This window comes from Penicillium cinerascens (genome assembly GCF_028974065.1).
Source record: "Penicillium cinerascens strain IBT 15544 chromosome Unknown scaffold_4_segment0_segment1, whole genome shotgun sequence".
In the NCBI taxonomy this organism is placed as follows: Eukaryota; Fungi; Ascomycota; class Eurotiomycetes; order Eurotiales; family Aspergillaceae; genus Penicillium; species Penicillium cinerascens.
In genome coordinates this window covers 2,857,633-2,884,180 of record NW_026695298.1, presented here as the reverse complement: position 1 = coordinate 2,884,180, position 26,548 = coordinate 2,857,633, and the positions used below count along the sequence as shown (strand labels likewise).

The 26,548-nt window shown below is 54.0% G+C and overlaps 14 protein-coding genes across 14 annotated transcripts; 7 read left to right on the top strand and 7 right to left on the bottom strand.

The window, feature by feature from the left end:
- Positions 1 to 111: 111 nt before the first annotated feature.
- On the top strand, positions 112 to 1,392 carry N7498_010199 (uncharacterized protein; the record flags this gene model as incomplete). Its single annotated transcript, XM_058457255.1, has 1 exon — positions 112 to 1,392. The coding sequence occupies one exon, from the start codon at positions 112 to 114 to the stop codon at positions 1,390 to 1,392; it is 1,281 nt and encodes a 426-aa protein (XP_058304154.1).
- A 1,107-nt stretch (positions 1,393 to 2,499) lies between these two features.
- N7498_010198 (putative cell wall protein) lies at positions 2,500 to 3,220 on the top strand (the record flags this gene model as incomplete). The annotated part of the gene is made up of 2 exons (XM_058457254.1): positions 2,500 to 2,586; positions 2,654 to 3,220. 2 exons carry the CDS (start codon positions 2,500 to 2,502, stop codon positions 3,218 to 3,220), a joined length of 654 nt encoding a protein of 217 aa, XP_058304153.1.
- Positions 3,221 to 4,144: 924 nt separating this feature from the next.
- Positions 4,145 to 5,315, bottom strand: N7498_010197 (ATG3/ATG10 family protein; the record flags this gene model as incomplete). The annotated part of the gene is made up of 2 exons (XM_058457253.1): positions 4,145 to 4,688; positions 4,756 to 5,315. 2 exons carry the CDS (start codon positions 5,313 to 5,315, stop codon positions 4,145 to 4,147), a joined length of 1,104 nt encoding a protein of 367 aa, XP_058304152.1.
- A 359-nt stretch (positions 5,316 to 5,674) lies between these two features.
- On the bottom strand, positions 5,675 to 6,637 carry N7498_010196 (putative cyclin; the record flags this gene model as incomplete). The annotated part of the gene is made up of 2 exons (XM_058457252.1): positions 5,675 to 6,319; positions 6,380 to 6,637. The coding sequence occupies 2 exons, from the start codon at positions 6,635 to 6,637 to the stop codon at positions 5,675 to 5,677; spliced, it is 903 nt and encodes a 300-aa protein (XP_058304151.1).
- A 484-nt stretch (positions 6,638 to 7,121) lies between these two features.
- Positions 7,122 to 7,442, top strand: N7498_010195 (uncharacterized protein; the record flags this gene model as incomplete). Its single annotated transcript, XM_058457251.1, has 1 exon — positions 7,122 to 7,442. One exon carries the CDS (start codon positions 7,122 to 7,124, stop codon positions 7,440 to 7,442), a length of 321 nt encoding a protein of 106 aa, XP_058304150.1.
- Positions 7,443 to 7,488: 46 nt separating this feature from the next.
- On the top strand, positions 7,489 to 8,508 carry N7498_010194 (uncharacterized protein; the record flags this gene model as incomplete). Its single annotated transcript, XM_058457250.1, has 1 exon — positions 7,489 to 8,508. The coding sequence occupies one exon, from the start codon at positions 7,489 to 7,491 to the stop codon at positions 8,506 to 8,508; it is 1,020 nt and encodes a 339-aa protein (XP_058304149.1).
- A 613-nt stretch (positions 8,509 to 9,121) lies between these two features.
- On the top strand, positions 9,122 to 10,837 carry N7498_010193 (translocon subunit SEC61; the record flags this gene model as incomplete). The annotated part of the gene is made up of 5 exons (XM_058457249.1): positions 9,122 to 9,131; positions 9,224 to 9,324; positions 9,387 to 9,554; positions 9,622 to 10,697; positions 10,756 to 10,837. The coding sequence occupies 5 exons, from the start codon at positions 9,122 to 9,124 to the stop codon at positions 10,835 to 10,837; spliced, it is 1,437 nt and encodes a 478-aa protein (XP_058304148.1).
- A 609-nt stretch (positions 10,838 to 11,446) lies between these two features.
- Positions 11,447 to 12,542, top strand: N7498_010192 (pyridoxal 5'-phosphate synthase subunit PdxS). Its single transcript, XM_058457248.1, has 3 exons — positions 11,447 to 11,573; positions 11,641 to 11,823; positions 11,898 to 12,542. Exons 1-3 carry the CDS (start codon positions 11,472 to 11,474, stop codon positions 12,525 to 12,527), a joined length of 915 nt encoding a protein of 304 aa, XP_058304147.1. The 5' UTR covers positions 11,447 to 11,471; the 3' UTR covers positions 12,528 to 12,542.
- A 1,306-nt stretch (positions 12,543 to 13,848) lies between these two features.
- Positions 13,849 to 16,073, bottom strand: N7498_010191 (phosphate-sensing transcription factor PHO4; the record flags this gene model as incomplete). Its single annotated transcript, XM_058457247.1, has 3 exons — positions 13,849 to 14,351; positions 14,460 to 15,498; positions 15,561 to 16,073. 3 exons carry the CDS (start codon positions 16,071 to 16,073, stop codon positions 13,849 to 13,851), a joined length of 2,055 nt encoding a protein of 684 aa, XP_058304146.1.
- A 576-nt stretch (positions 16,074 to 16,649) lies between these two features.
- Positions 16,650 to 17,519, top strand: N7498_010190 (uncharacterized protein; the record flags this gene model as incomplete). The annotated part of the gene is made up of 3 exons (XM_058457246.1): positions 16,650 to 17,117; positions 17,171 to 17,263; positions 17,314 to 17,519. The coding sequence occupies exons 1-3, from the start codon at positions 16,682 to 16,684 to the stop codon at positions 17,517 to 17,519; spliced, it is 735 nt and encodes a 244-aa protein (XP_058304145.1). The 5' UTR covers positions 16,650 to 16,681.
- A 431-nt stretch (positions 17,520 to 17,950) lies between these two features.
- N7498_010189 (WW domain-containing protein) lies at positions 17,951 to 18,938 on the bottom strand (the record flags this gene model as incomplete). Its single annotated transcript, XM_058457245.1, has 2 exons — positions 17,951 to 18,800; positions 18,850 to 18,938. 2 exons carry the CDS (start codon positions 18,936 to 18,938, stop codon positions 17,951 to 17,953), a joined length of 939 nt encoding a protein of 312 aa, XP_058304144.1.
- Positions 18,939 to 19,459: 521 nt separating this feature from the next.
- Positions 19,460 to 22,309, bottom strand: N7498_010188 (WD repeat protein; the record flags this gene model as incomplete). The annotated part of the gene is made up of 1 exon (XM_058457244.1): positions 19,460 to 22,309. The coding sequence occupies one exon, from the start codon at positions 22,307 to 22,309 to the stop codon at positions 19,460 to 19,462; it is 2,850 nt and encodes a 949-aa protein (XP_058304143.1).
- A 1,010-nt stretch (positions 22,310 to 23,319) lies between these two features.
- pmp47 (putative peroxisomal membrane protein Pmp47) lies at positions 23,320 to 24,394 on the bottom strand (the record flags this gene model as incomplete). Its single annotated transcript, XM_058457243.1, has 3 exons — positions 23,320 to 23,435; positions 23,495 to 24,225; positions 24,282 to 24,394. The coding sequence occupies 3 exons, from the start codon at positions 24,392 to 24,394 to the stop codon at positions 23,320 to 23,322; spliced, it is 960 nt and encodes a 319-aa protein (XP_058304142.1).
- Positions 24,395 to 25,316: 922 nt separating this feature from the next.
- Positions 25,317 to 26,387, bottom strand: N7498_010186 (Rab family GTPase YPT1; the record flags this gene model as incomplete). The annotated part of the gene is made up of 5 exons (XM_058457242.1): positions 25,317 to 25,511; positions 25,615 to 25,842; positions 25,902 to 25,949; positions 26,013 to 26,136; positions 26,377 to 26,387. The coding sequence occupies 5 exons, from the start codon at positions 26,385 to 26,387 to the stop codon at positions 25,317 to 25,319; spliced, it is 606 nt and encodes a 201-aa protein (XP_058304141.1).
- Positions 26,388 to 26,548: the final 161 nt, after the last annotated feature.

Sequence of the window (26,548 nt, the reverse complement as noted above, 5' to 3'; positions counted from 1 at the left end):
TCGGTATATTCTTTCGTTGAACAGACCCGCTTTCCCCTCTCGACGCTCACGACCGGACACCGCTTGGTATTTGTGTCTGGCGAAACTCGAGTAACAGCGTTTGTCATAGCCATGAAGTCCGCCACGAGGTTGCCAGAGGGCCACGGAAGCGTCTACAAAGAAGTGCGCTTCTCGCCGACCTCGACACCCCTCCGCCGCACACAATCGCTTTCGGGCAGCACACCCTCGAAGCGATCGAACTACCAACCGAGACCCATCTCAAATATCCCCGAAGAAAATGGTTTTGTCCTGGACACCTCCCATTCCACCTACATAGCCCAATCGCAAAAGCTTCTTGAGAAGCAGCGGGTGCATTATGAGGGCGAGAGGGAGCTCTTTGCTCATGAAAGACGGCTGTGGGAGCAAGAACGGTCAATTTTGAGGGCTAAGATTGCAGAATTGGAGTCGTCGTTGAAAAGCACGAGGAATCAGACCGGTGTATCCGGGTCTTCTGCTAAGCCCATGTTTGGAACACCGCAGTCCCAAGGGTCCAGTGACTATCATTTGGCCCAAGTGTGGGAGGGCTCAAGTCCAGGAGGTCGGCCGACGAGGGTATTCCGCGACGAAGAAATCCCAGACAACACTCACCTGGTGCCGATTACCGATGTCCCTCCGTCCCTTGATGCGGCTCTGTCACCTCAATCACGGGCGGTTGATGCCACGGGTGCGACCGTCAGCGTCCCCGTGCCGATCGAGAAGCTTGACAGCCGGCTAGACGGTATCACCCTCAAGTCCACCGCATTGCCGCCGGGGGTTGTTGCCCGTGTTATTACCCCGCCGTCGCCGTCGCCCCTGGAAACGTCCCCTGCCTCTGGCCCCTCGGCACCGGCAAGGCCGGAGATGGAACATCGAAACAGTCTCAAATTGAAGCTGTCAGAACTCCCTCCGCCCAATGTAAGACTCCTCAAGGATGCGGGCCACACTCCGATGGCGATCATCGAGCCCGACGGGAGCCAACGGTCCACCAAGGAGGCTTCTCCCGTGGAGGATCCCCCGTACAACCAGGAGGAAGCCCCTCTTGCCCCCGTGGTCACTCAGATTCGTCAGCCGCCAGAGATCTCCGAGTCGTATTTCCCCCACTTGCCCGACGATCCCGCCTTGAAGGGGCCCTTGGGTCTTACCAACGACGAGGCACATGACAATAGTTTCCTGAGTGAACTCGACCAGAAACTCCAGGACCAGGCCCTCCTTAGCCAAGCCAAGCGGGCCCTATCCCCCTCCACAGAATCAATCGATCCCAATGAGCCTGATTCGGACCCCCCTAAACAGGGTGAGCAAGAACCGGAATTCAGGTTTAGGAAGTCGACCAATTTTGGTACAGCCTTTGGACTATCGAATATCGGCCAAATGTGAATATGACCCCCATTTTCCCCACATATACACATTTAAGTTTGTGATCTATACACATTGGCGTTTGACTTTATCTTTTTGATTTTCTTCAGGATTGCACTTTATTTGCGATCTACTTTGTGTCTAGCAGAGACGCCTCATGACGTGATGAGATATCCAGACTATGTTGCAATCAATTTTGTTTCTACTTTGTTTCTACTTGGTTTCATCCGTCCTGTCTTCGTTTCTAGGGTGATGCCCCTCTGTTTGCATGGAGGGGATCCAGGCTCCGAAATTTCATGTCATATCTGCCGGTGCTTTTTTTACATTGAAGTTCCTTGCGTGTGATGTGTCAAACCTAGAAGGTCCACTGAACCTCATCGCACCAATCGAGACTGTCGCCCTACCGGCACCTCCTGCGATGGGGCGATCTTCCGTGTAAGAACCCCTCGATCCCTTGCATGGGATGTGCAATCTTCCCTGGTTCAGCCACGTGCGGTTCGCTTTCTCCGCGCTACTCACACAGACAGGAGGGCCCGGATCCAAGCCCCGACTGCAGTCATTGCAGGTACGACCGCTCGGATGGCTCGGGCTCTCGGTCTCTCGGGCTCGTGCATAAGGTTGACATGTACGAAGTATATGCCTAAGGACCTGCATGTCATGTATGGCCCCGGCACACAATAACGCCATGTCCCATACACCAAATCAGGGGCCTCGGCCTCGTCCCCAAAAGATGACCTCTCATCTATTTCCCATGTCTTGACGGTTCTTGGCTCTTCTCCTTTGAAACCTTGCTGATCGTGGCCCTTTGTGGCGTTGAGTTAGAAAAAGCCACCAAGGGCTAGTTTGTAGCCTTGCAGGGAGCCTGGTTCCTGTCTGGCCCTTGGCTCTCCCCGAACCCCCTCGGATGCTTGGCCTCGCCTTCCAAAAAACTACATAAAGGCCATGGATTTCAGTCCAGACTCTCTTCTTCATTATCATTCATTCGACAATCAGAGTCTCCAACAGTCAATCTTTTTTCTGTCTTCTCTCGGAGCTCGCTCCTCAAATCATTCTTTCAATCTTCCAGTTAACCACTCTTTAATATCTCCCCGGATTCACTCCTTCGAGCTCTATACTCCACCAAACACAATGCCTTCCAACACTTTCTCCATCTCGGCCGCTCTGTGCCTCGCTCTGGCCATTGGTCCCGCTTCCGTCGTTGCTGCTCCCCAGCTGGTAAGTACCGAGCCACATGGATTGCCCTTGCACCCTAGACATCATCCGAACTAACACGGCACTCCAGAACGGCCTTCCTCTCCTTGGTGGTGACAACACCAACGCTGCCCCCGCCAATGGCAACAGCGAGCAAGACGCTGGTGCCGGCTACGACGTCGGTATCCCCGGTGGCCCCGGAGTCCACTACGGCGCTGGTGTCCACAGCGAGCACCACGGCCCCTGCGGCCCCGGCCCTAGCGGCGAGAAGGACGCCGGCGCCGGTTTCGCCGTTGGCATTCCCGGCGGCCCTGGAGTTCGCTTCGGTGCCGGTACCCATGACCAGTACGAGGCCGTGCCGTGCCCAGAGCCCATCGCTGAGCCCACCACTACCACCTACGTTCAAGTGATGATCCCTCCTACCTACACCACTCCCATCGTGATCCCTACGGCCACCCCTGCTCCGGCCTACGTGCCTCCGACTGTCGTTCCTGTCCAATCGAAGCCCCTGATCCCCCACCCTGCGCCTGCGCCTACGGCTTCGGCTATGCCCTCGCCTTCGCCTTCCGCTAAGCCGGTTTTCAACGCCGGCTCAGCTCTGGCCCCGAGCTCGCTCGTGGCCGTTGCTCTTCCTATCATCCTCGGCATTTTCTACTAGACATGCCACTAAAGCGGTGAGGTGATCACAGGTCCGTTCGGACATGACTCGGCCAGTCGGATCCATCTACAGTGTATCTTTGATCTGTACTTGTGTATTTTTTTTCGACCTGTCTACTCTTTTCTTCTGTTCCATGTTATTTTAATGGCCACTATTCTGGTGTGCCACATCCAGATATCCTGTATCTCGGCTGATATATGAGAGGCCGCTTGTCGTCTATTGTAATGTTTATCTGTTCTTGGGGTTTCTTGGTGATGGGAGTACGGGCGTGCGAGACACTTTCCGTACTATTCTATAAATGGACTGTTATTTTCCTGGTTAATCATTTGAATTACATTGTAATTGGTAAACTTCCTACAGATTCCCATCTACAGTGGATAAACAGATCTACAGCGAATAAACAGATCTGCAGTGGACAGCAACGGGTCCTGCATATGCAGAAGCACAGGGATCAGTGACTTAATAATTTAGTAATCTCGTGGCTTTCCCAAAAAACCCAAATTTGATCGGTGGAGATGGCGATCTCCCGTCAGACTGGGCCCCCGGGCCTCGTTGACGCGAGGGATTTGTTTACGACGTTACTTCGATAGTTCGATCTGCGGTATGTGATGCATCACCGGGAGAGTTGGATGAAAAACCAAAAAAAAAAAGCAAGAAACGGATGTCTTTGCGCTTGCAGCATAGGCTGCGTAATAATATCGACCAGATAAGTGGCAAAAAAGGGCAAAAAAAGATGGAAATAAAGGAATTAGGTCGTTGTCCAGCAAATCATCAACGCCAAGTCAGGTCATGTCATGCATATCACGTATCCCAGACAACCATGTCCGTCCTCCTGCCTGAGCCCCGTTCGACTGAGCCTGGAATGGGACATCCAGGAGGGAAAGAAGGCTAGGGCTAGAATCAGACTGCCTTGCATCCATTCCATTATACTCCCATCGTAAAGTCATGCTCAATACCAGGTGTGACGCTGGCAATGAACTTCAAAAACACCACCAAGTACTGATCCACACGAATGGCAACCTGCTCTTCCTCATCGGCCTGAAGAACCTCCCACTCGTCTCCAGATTGCCCCTGCTGGTGCTCTCCGAGAGACAGGCCTTTTGTATCTTCGACTAGTCCCTCAAGCCCCCTGTTTCCACCAGCTTGCAAAACACGGTTGGCCTCCTCGCGCGACTGTGACTTCTTCAACTTGTCCCGCCGCAGCTTGAGTGCCGCATCGGCGCGGTCGAGTAGCGTTTTCATGACTGAGGCGTGGCGGCATGGGTGAACAGTGGCCATCTTTACGTTGCCGTCAAACCAAGGGAAATCTTCTAGTGTCACGGTCTTGTCTTTGTAGTCGCCCACGATATCCTCCATCATCAGATGCGGGGGAAGTGGCTCCGATGGGGATAGGTATCCGGATAGATAGAGACGGGGTGTGCGGTAAAAGTTCGAGTATGTGATGTACAGTGTATAAGTTCGCAGAGGCCTAGGTGTTGGAGTCGTGTCAGGAAAGATACAGATAGATGAAGAAAGAAGGATAAAGGTATACTCACTGGGTGGTCCCTGAATGAACAGCCGGTTCGCGAATAATGGCTTCCTCGTCATCGTCATCATCTTCCATATCGGGGATTTCCTCGTCTTCTTCCTGCTCGCCCAAGTTCCCTGATTCGTCGACGGTCCGTACATCGCGGATGCGTGCGTCCTGCTGATCCCGGTCGGCGACGAGATCGCGACCTCCTCCCGTTCTTAGCCAGCCGTCATCGCCATCAGTACCTGCAGCGCCCCCAGCGCCTTCGGCACCCTCAGCGGAGAGCATATCCCGGACGATCTCATCTTCGTGGTCCGCATCACCAGCAAAGTTATCGTTCAGCCGTCGGTGACAGGGGACTCCACGGGTGACGAGAAACTGCTTGCCAGCAGGCAGATAGGAGACACGCTTTGCGGGGCTGGATGCGTCGGCCCAGGACCATGTGGGAAACTTGTAGACGAGGTAGTCGCCTGCCAAGACGAACTCCTCGGGGGTGATCTGGCCGGTGGCACGGAAAGTGGATGTACGAGAGACGGGTGCCAAACGGTCTCGCCACGTTGATAGAGTAGAATGTAGGATATTCATTGCGTTTGTGTTCGATGTAAGAATCAAAGAGTTGGGATACTTGAAGGTGGGGTGGACGTCTTGATAAGCGGTGGAGCACATGATCGGCCCCGCGTGAGCTCATCGCCTTCCAAACATCACCCTGCACCTGATTCAGGTCTTCGGCTCTGGTTTGAGTCTGCAGATCAGATATTCGTGGCTTTGCAAGTGACCAGGTCGTGACTAAGTAGCCACTTGCGAACCTTTGTCAACCAGCTATGACCGGCCTCCCAGCCGCATTATGGGTTTATAGAGTCGGGATCTTTCCTCTCCGATGTTCGGTCCCGACAATATCCAGGACTTGATGTCCAGTACTGTAACAGTTCAGATCCTTCTCAGGCTCATTCCCCCTCTTGCATCATCCGTCGTCGTTCTATCTCCGCTTCCACCTCATCTACCACCATGGGAATCGCCTTGTTCCTCCACCGTTCCGTCTCTGCCCGCACGAAGCCTTCTGTACTCCTCATACCCACGACCAAAAATCCAAGTTCTTCACGATCAACATCAAAGACCTCCCACCATTCCCCGTCCACCAACTTTACCCCTTCTTCACGCGTTGCGAGGTAAATAGCTGCCACGGCCAAGGCATTGGGCTGATGTGTTATGTAAAGTAGCTGGGGCGATAGTAGAGCGGCGTTCAGGTGTTCAATAACTCGACGTGCGACGGCGGGCCTTGTCGCACCCAGGGTTTGCAGGTAGGTGAGAGCAATGGTGTGTGGGAGGGCAACGTGTGTGTCGAAGCCGAGTGTTCGGAGGATGATTGATTCGATGCGAAAGAGCACCAACCGGGCGGACTGGTAGCCGCCCTCAGAGAGAATATAGGACTCTGCCGCGGGAGGCTGCGCGGGTGCCCCGCGGGGGTTCACAAACCATAGCGGGGAAGACTCTTTGGAGAGAAGGAAGGTGTAAACGTTCAGGACGGATCGTGGTGAGGTGGGCTGGAAAGAGAGCTTGGCTGTCAGGTAGAGTGAGGCAGCCGAGACATCCTAAATGATGATTTAGTAAGGAGCTAGGCCGACCGAGAAACACGCCTGGAGCGTACGTACCTTGGCCGAGTAAATCCGTAAGCTTCCTCCGTCCGCTCCCAGCCAGAAGCGTGCAAAGATCACGATCGCCTGGGCGATGATGTCCTGTGACAGACGAAGAAGAACGCCGGCTGCCTGTGTAAGCTGGGCACCGGCACAGCGGATTGATGTTTCTAGGTCTGAAGGTACGCCGTCAATTGCCGAAGAGGAATTAGAGAGCTGATCGGGGGTGGCGAGCGCATTGGACAAGTGCTTGAGACCGGGGTTGGTGGGGGCCATGATGTCGAGGATTTGCAGATTTGCAGATTTGCAGCTTTACAGCTTTGCAGGGAACGTGCAACGATGACGCGCAGCTCGTGCAGCAGCTCTAGATCAACGTCCCGCGAATTGCAAAGATAGGACGAAGAGAAGAGTGGTGGAGACGCGGGATCGGAGTTCAGCCACCGCTATTTCATACTTTGGGACTTCCCCAGCCTCTCGTTTATTTACTCGCCCCAAAAGCAAAACCCTCCCAAATCTCAAGTGAAACACGTATGATTGAACCGTGCTCTTCCGATCTTGATCTATCTGTCACCTGGCACTGTTTCGTCTTCGTGATCGCCCCTAAACATCCTTCCTCTCTCGACCTCCCTAAAAGTGTCAACCCCCAAATATACTCAAAAGGCTACACGTTGCACGTTACACACTACCCACGCCACATTGCATCTGATTTGACGTGGCATTCGAATCTTGTCGACCGTTCTGTCGACCTTCTCTCCCAAATATGTCCCCCGGTCTCTCCCAAACCTCGAACTCCCTACATTCCGATGCCTCGCAGGGGCCCCACGAGACCGTTGCCTCGCCCCCAAAGTCAACGAGCCCTGTGATCTCATCTGAGAACCAATCTACCATATTACCTTCGCACCGTCGAGCAAACACCGAATACGTTGCTCGGCCCCCTATTTTTGAAGAAAACTACGATTACCCCCGCGATCGGGACAACCCCCCCGAACCCCTCCTGGACAGACACATTCCCCAAAAAGAAGTTCGAAGCCAGGGCAAGGATCCTGTCGGACTGGTTCCAAGGCAGATCAGATCCGGTTGACTTGGGAATCTTCTTGCGCTCTGACAGCCATCGAATTCCGGACGAGATGGATACGCCTCGTCTCACCGCTGCACCCTCACATACTCGAGTGAACTCCGTCCCGGGGACGGGCCGGTTCTCCTTTTTTGGCCTGCGACGGCAGGCTGAGCAGAAGCCAAGTCTCCCTGAGCCGGCAGATGACGAGTTCTTAAACCTCGACATCTCTGTTGCCTTGTCAGTACCTACTTGTCCAGACGCCACTAGCGAGCAAACACTCGATGCTTTGCGAGAACAAGCCACCGGCGTCCTACAACGCATGCAAGATGCCTATAAACAAAGGACCTTTGTCATGCACCAGGCCCTGGCAGACCGAAACGAGAAGAATAGCGAGCTTGAGGAGACACGTGCTCGGGTGGATCACTTGAAGATGCAGCTGGATGGTATGGCTGCCAAGGTGCTGGAGCAGGAGAAAGCCATGCAGGCCATGGCCGAAGAACTCCGGCAGGAGAGACGGCTGCGACAGAAAGAGGAGTCTCGCAGCCGCAGCCGGAGCCGTACTATGTGTGCTATCCCTCCGGAGGATGACATTCCATCTCTTGTGCTCCAAACTCCCCGCCGAGGCGGCAAGCGTACAAGCCACGGCACTCTCACCAGCGATTCCGGCTTTGAGTCTGGAGATGAGAGTATCGCCGACAGCGTCTTCTCGCAACGAGAAGGTGTCGAGTCTCCCACATCTACGTTGACCGCGTCGTCGCCCAACCTCTCGCAGGTTGCTCTTTCAATGCCGTCCGTTACTCCAACACCGACACCGACCATTCAAAAGAACCTAGTTGCTGTCACGAGTTCGCCGACGCCGACGCGTCCGTCGACATATGACCGAGTCATGAAAGGTCTCGCCTCAACCCGTCTCGGTAGTTCTTTCACGAACACCGGCAATTCGAACCAGTGTGGCAATTGTCATGGTGTTCCTGCCTCGGAGGCCTGGAGTGTCATGGGCGTGCTCAAGGATGAGAACCGGGGCCTCAAGACGCGCCTAGGAGAGTTGGAGCTGGTAATCGATGACTGCCTGGGCCTCGTTGGTCCTTGAGCCAGACTCGGAGCAGCACCGTTTTGATTTTGGGACTTTGGTGATCGAGTATCTCGCAGAGACCTTGTCTATATAGAGAAGCAATATGGCGTTGGCTTAGCCTACGGGTCTATTACGAAGTGATAGGGAGCCAAGGAGTACTTGATGCAATAATATGGGGTTTTTAATGATCTCGATTGCTGTTGCGAAGCTTCGTGTAGACCCTGGCCCTGTTAGTGTGGGGATAAGCTCGGGGCCCTCTTTGCCGGGGTGAACACGTTGCGCTGTAGAACCGGCTCGAACAGGGACAAAAAGAACGTAGCAGTAGACATCTGATGAAACAGAACAAATTGTCGAATTCTCCAGTCGCTACTGGCGCGCGTTGAGTGACGGCGGTGGTGCAGACGTGTTTGCGGCGAAGACCAAGTGGCCTTAATTAGCGCGGAAGCGAAAAGTGGCCAGCGAGCCTCTTCCCTCTTTCTCTTCCTCCCCCCAATCTCTCTCCGACTTCCTTTCTCCCCCTTCTCCTTTTCCTTTCTTTCCCCGATTCTCGATCACTTTCCGCTCTTTCTGCTGGTCTTAGTTCCAGCTTCCTCTATCTCATTTTCGACGGATTGGAGGGAAATCAGTCACCATGAGCGGCCGTGAGTTTCACCCCCCAGCCATCCAGCACGCGATCGTTACAACCCCCCGAATCGATCCCAATGGAGTCGTGGATATTGACGGAGGATTTTAGTTCGCTTTCTTGACTTGATCAAGCCCTTTACGCCCCTCCTCCCGGAGGTGGCAGCTCCCGAGACCAAGGTGCCCTTCAACCAGAAGTTGATGTGGACGGGTGTATGTGGCCCTCAATTCCCTTCGCAGACTTGACATGGATCCTAATCAAACATTTTTTGCAGTTGACTCTCCTCATTTTCTTGGTCATGAGCCAGATGCCCCTGTACGGTATCGTGTCCTCCGACACCTCCGACCCCCTGTACTGGCTGCGAATGATGCTGGCCAGTAACCGGGGTACCCTGATGGAGTTGGGTATCACCCCCATCATCTCTTCCGGCATGGTCTTCCAGGTATGTCTCTGCGAATCAATTGAGCATTCCGCGAGGCGATTAAGCTGACTGGTGACTTCCCCTATAGCTCCTTGCCGGTACCCATCTCATCGATGTCAACCTTGACCTCAAGACCGACCGCGAGCTGTACCAGACTGCTCAGAAGCTCTTCGCCATCATTCTCTCCTTCGGTCAGGCCTGTGTCTACGTCCTGACTGGTCTTTACGGCCAGCCCAGCGACCTCGGTGCCGGTATCTGCGTTCTCCTGATCGTCCAGCTGGTTGTGGCGGGTCTGGTGGTCATTCTGCTGGACGAGCTTCTGCAGAAGGGCTACGGTCTCGGCAGCGGTATCTCGCTCTTCATTGCGACCAACATCTGCGAGTCCATTGTCTGGAAGGCCTTCTCTCCCACCACCATCAACACCGGCCGTGGCCCCGAGTTCGAGGGTGCCATCATCGCCCTGTTCCACCTGCTCCTGACCTGGCCCGACAAGCAGCGTGCCCTCTATGAGGCTTTCTACCGTCAGAACCTGCCCAACGTTATGAACCTGCTGGCCACTCTCCTGGTCTTCGCTGCCGTGATCTACCTGCAGGGCTTCCGCGTTGAGATCCCCGTCAAGTCCGCCCGCCAGCGTGGCATGCGTGGTTCCTACCCCGTTCGTCTCTTCTACACCTCGAACATGCCCATCATGCTGCAGTCCGCTCTGTCCTCCAACGTCTTCCTGATCAGTCAGATGCTGTACTCGCGCTTCTCGGACAACCTGCTCGTGAAGCTCCTGGGAGTCTGGGAGCCCCGTGAGGGCTCTGCCCAGCTCTTCGCCTCGTCGGGTATCGCGTACTACATGTCGCCCCCTCTGAACTTCAAGGAGGCTCTCCTTGACCCTATCCACACCGCTGTCTACATTGCCTTCATGTTGGTTGCCTGCGCTCTCTTCTCCAAGACCTGGATTGAGGTTTCCGGCTCCGCTCCCCGTGACGTTGCCAAGCAGCTCAAGGACCAGGGTCTCGTCATGTCCGGTCACCGTGAGCAGAGCATGTACAAGGAGCTCAAGCGTGTGATCCCCACCGCTGCCGCCTTCGGTGGGGCCTGCATTGGTGGTCTCTCCGTCGCTTCCGACCTTCTCGGTGCCCTTGGCAGCGGAACCGGTATCCTCCTTGCCGTGACGTAAGTTTCCCCAGCATCATTATCTCCTCGGGAGATCTTTTGACTAACGTTCTCACAGTATCATCTACGGCTACTTCGAAATTGCCGCCCGCGAGGGTGACATTGGCGCAGGCCTCAAGGGTCTCGTCCCCGGCAGCTAAATGACCAGACCGCTGCATTTTTCTTATGAGCAGTATGACGATGGACTATCTTAGTCCTTCGTGTTTCTGTTTGTTTTTGTCTTTTTAATTGCCCGCTTTTTTTTTTATACTATTTTGGGGAGAATGCATTGGGTGAGTCGGCGAGACTGGTGCTAGTTGGAGCACGGAGGAAGTGGCCAGTCGAAAGCGCCTTCGGGCCTGTAACCATATTCTAAAAGACCAAATGAGTTTATTGCCGTGACCGTTGGATGTGTACCTGTACCCTCTATAAGACGTAGGTCATGTCCCGATGAGTTCTGATCCCCCACGAGCGAGTCGGTACACGTTACACGATACGTGGGGCGTTACGGTCACGTACGGTCAGCAGCGCAGGCTCGGTATCCTCGGGTAACTCACACACCGGTTTCGCAGGCGGCGAGCTTAAATCGCAGCAAAGGGCCCCTGGGATTTCCCCATTCGCATGCTCTAATTGGCCGGAGGCCACGACCACCTTGGCGGGGAAAGTATTCCAAGGTTCTTTTTATCGCTGTTTGACTCAACTCCTAACTTTCTATTTTAACCTTGCCTTCCCTCCCCTCCCCTTCTCTCCTTCACCTTCTCCACTTGCATCCTCTTGTTCAATTCCCCACTCAAAATGGCTGCGCAAAACGGATCCTCCAACGACTTCACGGTCAAGGCCGGTCTGGCCCAGATGTTGAAAGGTGGTGTGATCATGGACGTCGTCAATGCGGAGCAGGTACGCTCTTGAACAAACCTCTGCGATAATGATGGCATCTCGCTGACAAGTGCGTTCTCTTCCACAGGCCCGCATTGCTGAGGAGGCCGGTGCCGCCGCCGTCATGGCTCTCGAGCGTGTTCCCGCTGATATCCGTGTCGAGGGTGGCGTCGCCCGTATGTCCGACCCCGGCATGATCAAGGAGATCATGGAGGCTGTCACTATTCCCGTCATGGCCAAGGCCCGCATTGGACACTTCGTTGAATGCCAGGTACGTGTTTCGAGAACCCCCGCCACCCGACCACCTCCGCGGGGCACGGAGGCTAATTTGCCCCGCCACCACAGATCCTCGAATCTATCGGCGTCGACTACATCGACGAGTCCGAAGTCCTGACCCCGGCCGACGATGTCTACCACGTCACCAAGTCTACCTTCAAGGTCCCCTTCGTCTGCGGATGCCGCAACCTGGGTGAGGCCCTCCGCCGTATCTCCGAGGGCGCCGCTATGATCCGCACCAAGGGTGAGGCCGGTACCGGCGACGTTGTTGAGGCCGTGAAGCACATGCGCACCGTTAACGCCCAGATTGCCCGTGCTCGCGGGATCCTCCAGTCTAGCCAGGACCCCGAGCCCGAGCTGCGCGCTTTCGCCCGTGAGCTCGAGGCTCCCTACGAGCTGGTCCGCGAGGCCGCCGAGAAGGGTCGTCTCCCCGTGGTCAACTTCGCGGCTGGTGGTGTCGCCACCCCCGCCGATGCGGCGCTGATGATGCAGCTGGGCTGCGACGGCGTTTTTGTCGGCTCTGGTATCTTCAAGTCTGGCGATGCTAAGAAGCGTGCGCGTGCTATTGTGCAGGCCGTGACCCACTTCAAGGACCCCAAGGTTCTTGCTCAGGTTAGCGAGGGACTGGGTGAGGCTATGGTTGGCATCAATGTTCAGAAGATGCCCGAGAGTGACAAGATGGCCGGACGTGGTTGGTAAATACCTCTTTTTATTCCTGTCATCATGGGTTAGAATCCGGGCCGGTTTAAAAACTTCTCTTGTACATGAGCCATGAACCGTTTGTCTTATTACTTGACAAATAATAAAAAATTTAGAGACGCTTAGCTTTGGACGGTTTGACGGGTTAAGAAGAGCTATCCACCTAGGTAGGTATAGGATAAAAAAATTCGAGACGGAGAAAAGCGGAGAAAAGCTATACTTGTCACCTGCATACACGCTCCCCACACGCGCAGCCAAGAACAGTCACCCACGAACATACCCGATTGGGAAGGCCATCCAACCCATCGAACTACTCAATTAGGCAACCGAGTCCATATCTCTAGAGATCCCGCCATGTTCTGCACAGACACGCCCTACGGGCGTAGATCAGAAAGCGTCAACCTGATAGGCCCTCCACACCGAACCGATCACCGAACGCTCTGGGGGAACCTCCGGACACAAAACTTCGCCATTGGAGCGCATCCTTTTCGCTTAGCCAATGGCCAATCGGTGATTTGCCTGCCTATCTTCGATCCCGTTGTGCTCCCGTTCCGTCACCGAGTCTACCCGTTGCGGATTTTGAGCTGTGGTATTGGTATGTACTAGTACATGTAAAGTACATTTTGCGTCGTGGTCACCCCACGGTGGGAAGGTGCGTGGGGTGGTAATATATAAGTATGGACGAATTGACCCGAGCCAATAGCGCTGCTCAATTTATTATATGCCATGGGACGAGCCACGATGAAAAAGGAGGCAAAGTGCTCTCTCTCTCTGTGTATGCATTGCTCTAATCTTGGAGCTCGTTACACCATCAGGTCCTATCACCTGGTCAAGAGCCTTCTGACTCCAAGGAGAACTTAATTACCGCGTACCCAGATTAATGTAAATACGGATTGACTCGGCCGAGAATTAGCATGCCTTGTAGCGAATGAAAGCTTGCCCTGGAAGAAAGGACTTGTATATGAAGGCCGTCCGTTCTACATATTCCATCCACAGCAGAGGGCATCTTTGATCTATACATGTCTACGGAGTATATCAAGTGGCATCTGTAAATTTGATTATTGCTGGCAAGTATGGCCGGGACAATCTGCCAAAAACCGAATAGTTAAGTCAAGGTCTATATCTGGATACAAAGAATACGAAGCCTCACGATGGAGATAAAAAGCAACGAAACGAGCCTCCCAGAAAAGAAAAAACGCCGACGCTAGCAGACCACTTAAAATCAGAGAAGATAGATCATTACACATCTGTGAAAGCCGCTGTCGAAAAACCCCTTGCAATCCGGCCCTTGGTGCGATCACGTTTCTGGTATACAATTTGGTCATGAGAAATTCTTGTTTGCCGAGTCACGACCGATGCCATTAACTGTCTTTCCAGTCACAGCAACAGAAGCATCTGCGGGTTTGTCGTCGAGGCTGGCGCCGGCGAGCTTCGCTTCCGTCGCGGCCAATTTTTCGGTCGTCTCATCCAAGCACTTCTTGAGGGCTTTGATGTAATCGATGGCCATCTCTACCGCACTCGCCTTGCTGATGGCTTGGTTGGAAGCCTTCTCTTTTTCCTTGTCGCCGGGCTTGATGCCGGTTATGGCGGCCTCCTTGGCCTGTCTCGCTTGAACGAAGTCTGGCGGTATCAGAGCCTCGATTTCTTTCAGAGCGCTATTAATTCGATTCCGGCGACCCTGCTCCGCAAGCTTATGGTTGGTGCGTTTGGAACTCAGATTTTCGGCCAGTGTCTCGGGGTAGGAGACGCCCGAGGGCAAAGTGCCGTCGAGGATATGCTGGTAATTAGACTTCGAAGCCAAATAAAGCGCATCTTGCGACATATCTGAAACAAGATTGTTAGCATTGGCCGTCTGAGCAATACGAGGCAAAGGAAAAAGGCGGGGGGGTGGGGAAGAAAAGAAGAAGGGAAGAGGGAGAGGCTGCGACTCACTGTCACCACTTCGCATTAACGGCTGAATGCTTGGGCTGATCTTCGGTCGCAACTGGGGACTCGCCTGCGTGGAGCTCACGCTAGGTCGTTTCCGACTGGATACTGAGGATCTGGACAGATCCGATCTCTTCGGGACCGGACCACTGGGAGATGGCATAGCCACCGTGCGCGGGCTCATCGCAATGGATGCGGGCGTTCTTTCTGCGGCGGATCGAGGCTCCAAGGACGGCGTCCCATGTGCAGATATGACGGGACTGGCTGTGCTGGTGCGGAAACTAGTTTCGATGCGATTGACCTTGGGGCGCGGTTGTACAGCCGGTGTTGCTGCCTCGGGAAGGCAGATGTCCTCCATGACCTCGTCATGTATCTCTAGCTGCGCCTGGCCGGTGAATTGACCCAAGGGATCCCGCGCATGCTGTGAGCGCTGAATGCGCATCAGAGTCGCCGGAGTGGCAGCTGTACCAGGCGACTGGGCAACATGCGGAGTGAGGGCTGGAGACTGGCGCGGGGGTGGAAGTGCCGGGGGTGGCATCAGCGGTTCGGACAAGGGTTCGGGCGAGACGGAATCCTGGCCAGAGCCTTCATTGCTGCTGACCTGGAGGGAGCGCACATCGTTGTTTTGCGGCTTGCTCAACTCTTCCGTCAGACTGTTGTAGAACTCTTCCGAGTTAGGCATCGGCTTCCCCTTGTTACGCTGGGTCTGTGCTCGAAGAGAAGGTGATTGTTTGACCTTACTCCGACCGGGGAGTCGAGAGGCAGTCGAAGTTTGCCGACGATTCGGCTTGCGAATGATGCTGGGAGATGGGGGAGCCGAAGTCCCTGGGAGTTGGTTCACCTCGGGGTGCGTATGTACAAAGCCCACGTCTGATATCTGTCTTGCGTGGAATGGGTAGCCGTTGTTGGAGTTGCCGGCATTTTGTGCTTCCAGCGCGGGAGACGTGAGAGGTGTGAAATATTCTCCGGGGACGGTATATTCAGGAACTCGGAACTGATTCTCCAGCGGAGTCATTGCGGGAGAAACGAGCGGAGTGTATAGCGCCTGGAAAAAAAAGGGTGAGTGGGCATTCACGAGGGAATCGAACTAGAAACGTTTGAACGTACCTGTTCTTCATTGATGCGCGAATATCGATCATATATCTCCGCGTTCTCGTCGACTTGTTGCGAGTAACGGGCGGCATTTCCGTGCAACTCCATACTATTTGGTGTCGGGGGAATCATGGGCTGACCCTGCATATAGTGGTGATTCGCAGACTGCTGCGACGAATCCTGAGCACAATAGCCCGGGGTCATACCGGGGGTAGAGTAGGACAAGCCGTGCGACTGCACGGCGCCATGGCCGCCGAAGTCCATAGCGAGGCCCTCGATCGGAGTTGAGTACTGATGAGATTGCGATCGGTGATCGGAGGGGATGGCCGACTCGGGGGCAGTGGTGGTTGGAGGCCCCATCGCGTGTTGCTGCTCCTGCAGCTGGGAATGTGCTGGTCCGTGCCCCTCGAGGTCGGCAAAATGCATATTGAATTCGAGGAAGTTGGAGAATTCATCTTCGCCGGACGCCGTGATGAGCGAATTCTCATGAATCTGCTCCGGCCAAGACATGGCCGTCTGTTGCTCCATGGTCGGTTTTTTGTCGTTTCTGTCTCGGTGCAAGCCAATCGGACCGGAAAGGAGGGGGAAGGTCTGAGAGCTGAAGGCCGGGAAGCGAATTTAAACGCCTTGACGCGGCATCTGCGAGCGAGAGGGATTCAGGGGAGGAAGAGAAGAGGGGGAAGCCTGAACCAGAGAAAAGCAGAACCGAGAAGTCGAGGGTGGAGAGGTTCCAGTGTCTTCGGGCGGAGACGGTCGCCTGTACAAATGGAATCTTACCCGGTGGCTAGACTTCGCTTTTTTTTTCCCCTCGCGCTAGATGCGCCTGTAATGCGAACCGATGAAGGAAATCGAGAATTCGCCACTCCACCTCGAAACGTCTCCTGGTCAGGGTCAATATCACCGTGTCTTATGTAGTCGTACCCGGCAAAATCCAAGACCCCAAATTCCCACTTTTCCAATCCAAATCCACTTTTCAACCCTCGAGATCTAACTTATTGGCTCAACCCGTTTATAATGCACCTTGGACCGAGCTTTCGGTGGCACCCGTCTAAACCGTCCAAACCGTCGTGAACCCCAAACCGACCTCCAACCTTCCACGCTAAGGAGCCACCTCTACATCACACCACACCTCCACGATGCGCCTCTTCCTGGCAGCGTGGCTCTGCCACCTGGCCGCCGCTTCATTGACTGTATCCATTCCTCCGTCCACCCTCCTCCCTAATCCGCATTCTCTCCCCGCAAACACCCATGCCACTCTCACCACCAAGGATCGCGTCTTAACCGCCTCCCTCACCCGCTCGTCAACCCTGGTCTTCTCCGATGTTCCCTCGACCGGTCCTAGCTCCTACCTTCTCGATATCCGCTCCGGCGAATGGGTCTTTGCTCCCTATCGCGTCGACGTGGCCGCCGATGGAACCGTGCTCGGGGTCTGGGAAACTTTCCGAGGCAACCCGTGGGATAATCGCGGTGCGGAGAAATACGTCGTTGATGTTGTGGGGCAGACAAAGACCGACGTCGTGATTGAAGCCAAGGTCGTCGGCCGCAAAGGGTTCTACGAGGAACGTGCCAAATGTGAGTCTTTTTCCAAGCCAAGACGCTGTGTCGGGTTGCGCTCACATCTATAGTCTCGCCGTTGAGTCTCGTCAAGAACCCGATGATCTTGCTTGCCATTGTCGCTCTGGGAATCACCCTAGGCATGCCCAAGTTGATGGAAAACAGTGGGTTCCTTTGATTTCCCTTTTGGACGATCGTATCTGACAGGTTGTAGTGGACCCTGAAATGCGCGCCGAGTTCGAGCAGCACTCCCGTTCATCCCCGATCACGGGTGCTACGAACAGCGCCATGGCCGGGGGTGGGTTTGATCTGGCCGGGTGGATGGCTGGCACCTCGCCTGGTCCCATGGCCGATGCCGATGCGGCCCGTGGTGGTGCAACAGGCCGGGATACCAGTGGTGCCTCTCGGCGGCGAGGCTAATTTGATAGCATGATACTGCAAAAAGTATTGGTATGATTCGTGCTACAGCTGGAGATGGCTGTAGGTTGAATTCGACGTTGTATTACCTCGGCCCTCTCTCCTCGATCTCGAGATTATCTTGATCGACACCTCCACTTGGCAGTAGTTGCTTACAAGTCCAAGCGACGGGGGCCTTTAGTGAAAATTATACCAATGTGCAACTCGATCATTTCTTAAAAGACATCTAAGTTTCGAGTAAGCCTTCCAAGCAAAGATACCAAATATAAACAAGTATTCCCGTGGAAAAATATCATAGCAGTCCATATCGCAGCAATTGAAAGCCCAGACCCGAGGACCTTTCCGAAAGTACAGAGCGTCAGCTCAAACCGAGCGAGCAGAGAAAACCACCAGTCATCAGCATAAAGAACGACACGAGCAAAGTATCAGCAGGTTTAGAAACCGCCTCCGCCGAAATCACCACCACCGAAATCACCACCACCACCACCATCATCCCAACCACCACCCCCTCCGTCATAACCGCCATTGTCATAACCGCCATTGTCATAATTGTTATGATCTCCCATATCTTCTACCGCATCGGCAAGCAGCAACCCACCGAGTAAGCCTCCACCCACGCCTAGAGCGGCTGCACCGGCAGTTCCCATACCACCCGATTTTCTTGGAGGTTGTTGCTGCGGATAGTAGCCCCCCTGCGACGGATATCCTCCGTATCCTGGTGCGGGGTAGCCGTATCCGGGTTGCGGAGGTGGTTGCTGGGGGTAGCCACCATAGTATCCACCGGGCTGCTGTTGAGGATATGAAGCGTACTGGGGTCTCGGTGGACGTGAGCTGCTTCCAGAGCTCTTGCCCATCAGTTTGCTGAGAAATCCGCCCTTGCTTCGTTTCTGCTCCGGCATGGGACTCTGTGAAGAGGGACCGGGAGAATATCCGCCACCGATTGACTGCGGCCGCGACGGATCGCTATAGTAGTCCGCTGCGGCACCGGGCGTAGGACCCCTGCTGCCTGTGCGCGCATCTTCTTCGGCCTGAAGTTTGGCTGCAAGTCGTGCGTCTTCGTCCATCATATTTGGACTGGCACGGTTCTGCGAGGCATTTGCGGGGTTATACGGGTTGTTCGATGCCATGGACTGCTTTTTGTCGCCCGCGCCTGCTGCTACCGCTGGGTCGGCGGGGCCCGATTGTGACGAGGTGTATGATGGTGGCGGCTGGCTCGGGGGAGGACCGTCAGCATCCTGCGGCGGTTCCCATTGTGATTTCCCCGATGCAATATTGACGTAGAACCTGGGAAGTCAGATTTCAGCTCTTAGTGGGGAGCCAAAGGGGAGCCTACCATGTCTGATATCTTTCGTCATATTGCGCCTTCCAGCCCTCCGGAACCGATGGCGGGGGAGGGCCAGACGGCGGGTTGAAGGATGACATGAACGTCGCTGGTTTGAAGGACTTTGAGAGGAGATGTATCAAGGAAGGAGGGGCGTAAGCAAGAGAAGACTGAAAGAGGGGAAAGACGGAAGCCAAGCGAACCAAGTATTCCCAGGACCCGTAGGTATATATACTACTAAAGCCATCCCTACGATACTCGGCCTGAGGCATAAGCAACGCAATTAGGCCCTGCGCCACGGTGGCGCAGGGGCTGTGACATCATCCGACGTGGGCATCAGGCCGGCTTTCGCCTGAGGTACAGAGCTTATGTCTTCATTCTTGTGTCTTCTTGAACCTGCATCCGGATCAGAGGAATTCGTTTGCAATGGAAATGGAATCTTCGGTCATGGTAACAACTATGATACAACCGTAACACCCCATAGTTAACGTACATTGTTCGCTGAAGCCTACAATACAGAAATGAAACAAAGAAATCAACAGGCAGAACTCCATGCTCCGATGCTCTATAACAGCAATGAAGAGGTATCAGAAAATCAAAATCTCGGACTGGCCATTGGGACCTAGTCAAAGTTCGGATCAACGCTTCCGCTGTCGGGATAGTAATAGTCATCTTCGAGGTTATCCGACAACTTATCCGGACGATCAAGGTCGAAAGCCTCCAAGCACTCGAGGTCATTGGGGCCATTTTCGGGACCCGAATCTTGAGTCAAGTCAACAGGATTGGTGTCGGTGATCACTCGTGAGCACTGCCCTGACTCTATCTTTCGTCTCTTATAGCCATGCGGTGCAGACATAGACCGACGCTTAGCTGTGCTGCCGTTGTTGTCAATGCTGAGGCCGCGTTCGTGCTTGATCCGGACCTTCTTCGGGTTAGAAACTGCCACGGAACGAGTCTTGCCAGAATTTCGAATCTTGGCAAGGGCAAAGTGCCGGCGAATATCCCTTCTGGCCTGGTCGTCAAGGCCCTTCCGATGCTTGACCTTGGGACCATCAAACTGTCGTAGTTGGTATTCATCAAGCAATGGAACCTCGCTAACTTTCCTAAGCGGAGTGCTTTCGGGCAGATTACGAGCCCACCGGGCGAACGGGCCTATGTAATTAGGCCCTTGAACGGCTCCATATTTTCGATGCATTGTGAGCTGACCGGAGCTTAAGAGGTCGTTGGCCAGACTGATTCCGTCCTCGCCATTGGACGGAGGCTTTGGCGGGGGGGCATGGTTGAATTCGAAATCGGTGACATCGGGGTCTGCGCAAGGACCAGATGATAATACGTGGATGCCGCCCCCATAGTCGCCAATTAGGAGGTGGGACTTGTCTTCAGAGAAAGCCCCGCTGACAATATCATGCCCAAACTTTGCCGTATTAGCCACCAGTGCATCTTCAGGAGACCGGCGGATGTCCCACTGTTTTAGACAACAATCGGAGCCGCCAGTATACAATTGGTCCATTGAGCCACCCCACAGGGCTACCTTCACACCGAAATCCGACATTTCTCGATCATAGTCATGGCGGAGGGGAGTGGAGGAACTGCCGTGCTGGAGTTTGTGCAGAATTCGACCAGGATTCCGATTATCCCAGACGTAGGTGCTTCCATCCGTGCAACTTGCCGTGACATATGCGGTACTCATGGGGCAGAGTGTCACCTCATTGATATCAAGAGCAGGACAAGGAAATTCAGTAGTCGCAGTGAATCTGTCGCCTGTTACTTCATACTCGTAGATACGGACCACTGAGCGGTATCCACGTGGAAGCTTCGTGGACGAACTGACTCCCGGGGTGCTAGCGGTCACAAATCTCGACATGGACGGATGCCATTTGATGTCGAAAATGTTCTGCGAGTCAGGACTCAGTTTGCGACTCGTTATCTCGGACTCTTCTACCTTCCACAATCCGAGATGGCCATAAAGGGGGACGGAGAAATGATCTTGAGACGGTCCCGCCATCCCTCCGACGAGGAAGCGTCTCGTCACCGCATTCTGTCCCCATGTCAGAGTCGTTGGCGTGAGCTTGATATTGGTTTTTTGAAGTGAACTCCGTTGGATGTCCAAACGAACAGGGGTTGGTTCCTGGTCAGTCCCAAGATTCCACAACTCAAATTCTTGAGCGCCTGTCGCAACGAGATCAGGCATCCAGTTTGACAGAGCCATCACCACAACATTACTTTCATGCGTTAAGGTTCGAATGCAAGAAGCTCTCGGAGAAGCCTGAACGTCCCAAATTTTCACTGTGCGGTCGTAGCTCGCAGAGTATAGTCGATCTCCAACCCACTGGACAGCAACCACGCTCGAGAAAAGACGAGTATCTGTGGCACTGACAGAAGCTGGGCGAGGAGTCCAGTGGTCTGGGAGCTCATCTAAAGAATTGTGCACAAGGTCGCCTAGGATCAAATTTTTTCCACGATTGTACTCGTCAGAATGAGTAGTAGCACCCGCGGCGAAGCGGGTTCCTTCCGGTGACCAGGTCAGGGTGTTCACGTCGTTCGACGCTCCTTTCCACGACTTCCACACCTTGAGGTTGGAGCTCGCGGCTGCTCGGATTTGGCTGTGAGGCTTTTTGCCATGTATCTCGCGAGTTTGTAATAGCCTTCGAACATCGGTGGCAGTATGTAAGGGACCACTCTCAGTCTGAACAGGTGCCGAAGATAAATCTGCAACAATCGGCATTGTATGAGAAACACGGGTGGTGGAGTCTTCTTCTGATCCACCCGCAATGACTACCAGGTCTTTTTCGAGTCCATCTTTATCAAGCCCTGACAAGGTGCGGAGATTGTAGGTCACTGGATCCTTTCTAGGCCGACTAGAGCGACGCGTAGTCGTCATTGATGCATGTGGTTCCGGAGACCTCGAAGAGCTAGGCGACGATTTATACACCGAGGGCGAGATGCGTAATTGCGTACGCATAGGCATTGCCGAGCTTTCGCTGGGATTTTTCCTCGATGTGGATGTCGAGGTCGAGGTCGAAGTCGAGGCCGAGGCCGACACCGTTTGCCCTGTAGATTCTGGAGTCTGTGTCCTTCTGTCCACTCTGGTCTTGTTTGCATTCGAGAGGGTGACATTTTTCCTGAGGCTTGCTTGCCGATTGGGCTCCTTAGGCTGGGGAGGCGAGGGAGCCGGGGAGCTGTGAGTTGACGTGATTCGATGATTTGGAGGTGGAGGGTTTGTAGGAGTCTTCCTGGGGGGTATAATTTGGACTGTGCGCTTGGTTTGCCAACCGTCATGAGTCGGTCCCGGCATAAACATCGTATGCCCATGAGTGACTGGTCCAGACTGACCCTTTGGCCGTGAGCATTGAGTAAATTGAGCTAACAATCGCTCAGCCTCCTGCACGGTAGCATCGTAGTCTAGCTCATTCTCAAAATGCAGCCCAGCAGCCGGGCTCCTGCTGTCTGGGTAAAAGGACGAACTAGACATGATGTGATCTGGTCATCAAGTCTGTCAGTCTTGAAGCGATATGAAGATAGGAGAATCACCATTCGCCATACAAGAGGTAGGCTCAAATCCGATACATGACATCAAACGAAGACCTCATCACACCAGCGAATCATTGTAAGCCTTTCGTGTGATTTGAAGGGCAGTCGTGTTCCCAAGCACCGAGCAAGCAACCTATCACATCATCACCATGATCCCTCGATCTGCTGAAGAGGCTCTTATGGATATCCGATAGTTTTCACTGACAGCAAGTAGAACTTGTGTTTTTCAGTGGGAGAGAACCCGGGCGATATGGAACGAAATCCGGGGTGGTATCAAGATGATCGAGATCAGGCGCGATAAGCAGGGAGAAGGGATCGGAGGTAGTACTGTTATTGATTGTCAGTAGGAGATAAGAGATGGGTCAAAAATTGCATACATCAAAGCTTTTCGAGAATGTTTTTAGGGAAGACAAGAAGCGATCTTGCAAAGATTGGCATGTCGCGAAACACGCGCGCCTCGTGCGGGGCGGTGAACGCCACGAGCGACCGCCGCGTTAATGGAGACCCAGGCACAATTCAAGTTTGTTTGAAAAATCCGGGATCAAGGTGGAGCACCTGAGTGTTTCGATAGTCTGTATCCATGCCATGGGGCCTACAATCCTACAATCGGGCTATTTGGCATCGTGTTTCTATATCGTGAGCCCATCCAGCAGCGGGTCCATTCGGTGTACTTCCCATCGAGTGTAATTCAAGTAAGCTCAATGTAATTTAACAATTCCTATTAAAAAAAAGAGTATGGTATATGTACAGTTTCGGCTCAGATCTCCAATAGACAGTGTCAAATAGCACCCAAATGTGCCCAAAAAAACAATCAACTGTCTATTGTCACGACGGTGATCAGCGAGAAGCCGGTGTCCTCTGTGGTTGCGGCTCCCTGAAAAGTTGCACCATTTAGAGGGGAAGTGCCCGTGCACAACAGAGATAATCTCGAACGAACGACGCAAGCTACTTTCACTTGCGGATAGTGTTCTTCTTGCGCATTGAGATCATCATATCATACAGCACATCCTTGAAGGCAAAGAGGAATGCGGCAGTAATGGCACTCTGGGTCACCTTCGGCCCAATTCCTGAACAAAGTAAGCCTGTGCGCTATGCTATCTTGCCACATCTCCAAGAGGCAACTTACCCTTGTACAGTCCCGTCCATCCCTCTTCCCGAATGATTCTCTTGAGGCTGCCATTCAGGCTCTCCTTGGGACCACCTTTGCTAGCCACGTGCATCCGGCTCTTGATAGTAATGTAGGGATAGGTGATGCTGGTGGCCAAAATTTTCCCGAGAGCACCCAGGTAGAAGGCATCCTTGGGCGTCATCCGGCGGCGGCGCTCGACAACGTTTTTCAGCTGCTCAAAGATGGTATACTGTAGGATTGGGTTGATCACCAGGATCAGCGCCGGGAGAACACCGGCGAACAAACCTTTGGGGCCCTCCTGTCGCAGCAAATCCATCAGAGTGCTGAGGGTGGATGCCTTGGCCTTCTTGGTGGCCCCGGGCAGGGTCTGTTCCTCCGACTCGGACCGGCGAGCCGTCATGCGAGTGTTGATGACCCAGATGGGGTTGGTGATCAGCACCGTCGCACTGCCAGCAATCGCACCTGCAATCATGGACTCGACCGTCGTGAGCTTCTTTGAGGCCCGGCCAGCCTGAGTGGCCGCCTTCTCAAAAGTTGACCGGGTCCACTCATACCAGTAATAATACACGAAGTTGGTGACGCTGATGCCGAACAGGGCCGATTCCAAACCCGAATAGAGTCCAGAGATGCCCTCTCGCTGGACAATACGACGGACTGCGTCCAGGGTGGTAGAGTGGGCCCTCTTGGACTCGACCTGGGCTCTCGTCGATAGAGTGATCAGAGGGTATCTGTGAAGTGGATCTTAGCATTGTTGGCCCACGGGGAAGAACGTGGGGAGGAGTACGTCAAAACCATCGACAGGATTCCACCTCCGGCACCCGCCAGCGCGTGCGCGATGTTGTCACTCTGTTGAACGGCCGTGGAGGCCGCTGGTTTCTGCTGCTCACGTTGAGACATGATGAAGGCGGGGAAGGTTACAGGAGCTTGGGCGGCGGTTGGGGATCAAGAAAATAAGATCAGGAAACCGAAAGGAGCGGATGAGGTTGAAGAAAAAGGTTCAGGAGACAGGGCGCGATAATGAATCGGCTGGGTATGGGGCATGAGCCATTGGGGGGGGAAAGAGAGGTTCATGACGTTTTGCCGAGTTGCTTCGTGCCTCGGCTCCGGCGCATCTCCACTGGGGAACATTCCGACTTACTCGGGCGACACGACATATGAGCATCGATCGTTTTTCCCTCCCGGGTCCACTGGACGCGGTCGGGTTTGACTTGAGGGCTTGATCTCAATTCTTCGAAGATCAGTTGATTCTTGCATGTGATTCACTCGTTCCTGGATTCAACACGGGCCTTGCTTCACAGGGGCTTCATGTTCCCCGTGTAATTTCCACGGTCAGGGTAGTGCACCAATATATTTTCTACAGACGATAGGGATGTTCCTCTCCCCGAGCTTTTACGTAGGATTGTGATGACACAGGAGAATTCATCTCCTACAGAATAAAAAAGAAATTACAAGTTCTCGCCATTAATTCATTCAGAAACGAGATGAATCCAACCTACAAGAAAAAAAAAACCAAGAGAGAATGAAAGGTCCTAGAAATATGCGACCAGGATAACAAAAAGAGAGAGAAAACACCGGCGATAATTACGAAGCAAAACGGGGAACGACACAAGGCAGGGCCGTCTAAAGCACAGGGAAGAGAGAAGAAAAAGGGCTCCGGGTGGCACTCGCGAAACGAATGGGAAACCCCGTCGAGTCCTCGGCCGTCTGGGCTCTGCCGACTAAAGGGCATGACAAGCCTGGACGATGAGATGCCGCGCCTAGAGAACCCTTATGATGTAACATTGCGCCAAATGGAAGCATCGTTCTGGGTCGAAGTCGTCTAGCAGCAGCCGCCCGCGGAGCCGGACTGGACGCCCTGACCCTGCCCAACCTGCACGGTAGGCTTGTTGTTGACGGTGGCCGTTCCCATGCGCTCCTTGATCTGTCGTGCCATTGTCAGGAAAGCCTGCTCGACGTTGGACGCGTTCTTGGCCGAGGTCTCGAGGAAGGGGATTCCCAGGCTATCGGCGAACTCCTACAGGATTTCACGACGCATTAGCAACCCAAAATTCAAAGATTCCATAGACAAATGATCCCGCAGCGGAAGCAAGCGGTTGTCAAGAAAGTTCGGTGCCTACCTTCGCCACGGTGTACTCGACCACCTTCTTGTCCTCCATATCGCTCTTGTTGCCGACGAGCAGCTTGTTGACGCCCTCGGTGGCATATCGGTCAATCTCCTGAAGCCACTGCTTGACGTTGTTGAAGGAGTCCATGTCGGTGACATCGTACACCACGCAGATGCCGTGGGCACCACGGTAGTAGGACGATGTGATGGTGCGGAATCGTTCCTGGCCAGCAGTGTCCCACTGTAATCCGGGCATTAGCCAAGTTTCCATCACCGCCACATCTTCGTGAGCAAACGTACAATCTGAAGTTTCACGGTCTTGCCGTCGAGTTCGATAGTGCGGATTTTCTGCGGCATGTGCGTCAGCATAACATTCCGGCTCATAGCCCCGCGGATTCGATGTCAACGTACGAAGTCAACACCGATAGTCGAAATGTAGCTTTCCGTGTAGGTGTCATCGGCAAAACGGAGCAACAGGCAAGACTTTCCAACACCGGAGTCTCCGATGAGGAGGAGCTTGAAGAGGTAATCGTATCTATTTAGGTTAGGTAAGACAGATCGGCGACACGAAGTGGCCACGACAGAGGACCAGCGGAACCAGGGATACTCTAGGAATGAGAACCGCGTCAGTCGGGGTTTCCAAGTAAAAAGACAAGCTCCGAGGGAAAGCTCTGAGAGCCTAAAAAGCGGAGAGGGAGACGAGAGAACGAGAGAAAGAGAGAACGAGAGAACGGAGACGAGAGGGTTTAGCGTTAGGAAGGCTAAGACTTACCACTCTGGATTCATGATGGAGGAGCGAAAAGGGCAGCGAGATCAGCGGTGAGAACGAGAATATAGCGAAGAGAAAGCGGCGATGGAAGAGCGAAGACGGAGTTGTCGGTGGAGGGGACTGTGATGAACGCCTGAAATGATAGGAGGTGCAGGAGGGCAGAAGCACCTGATGCGCA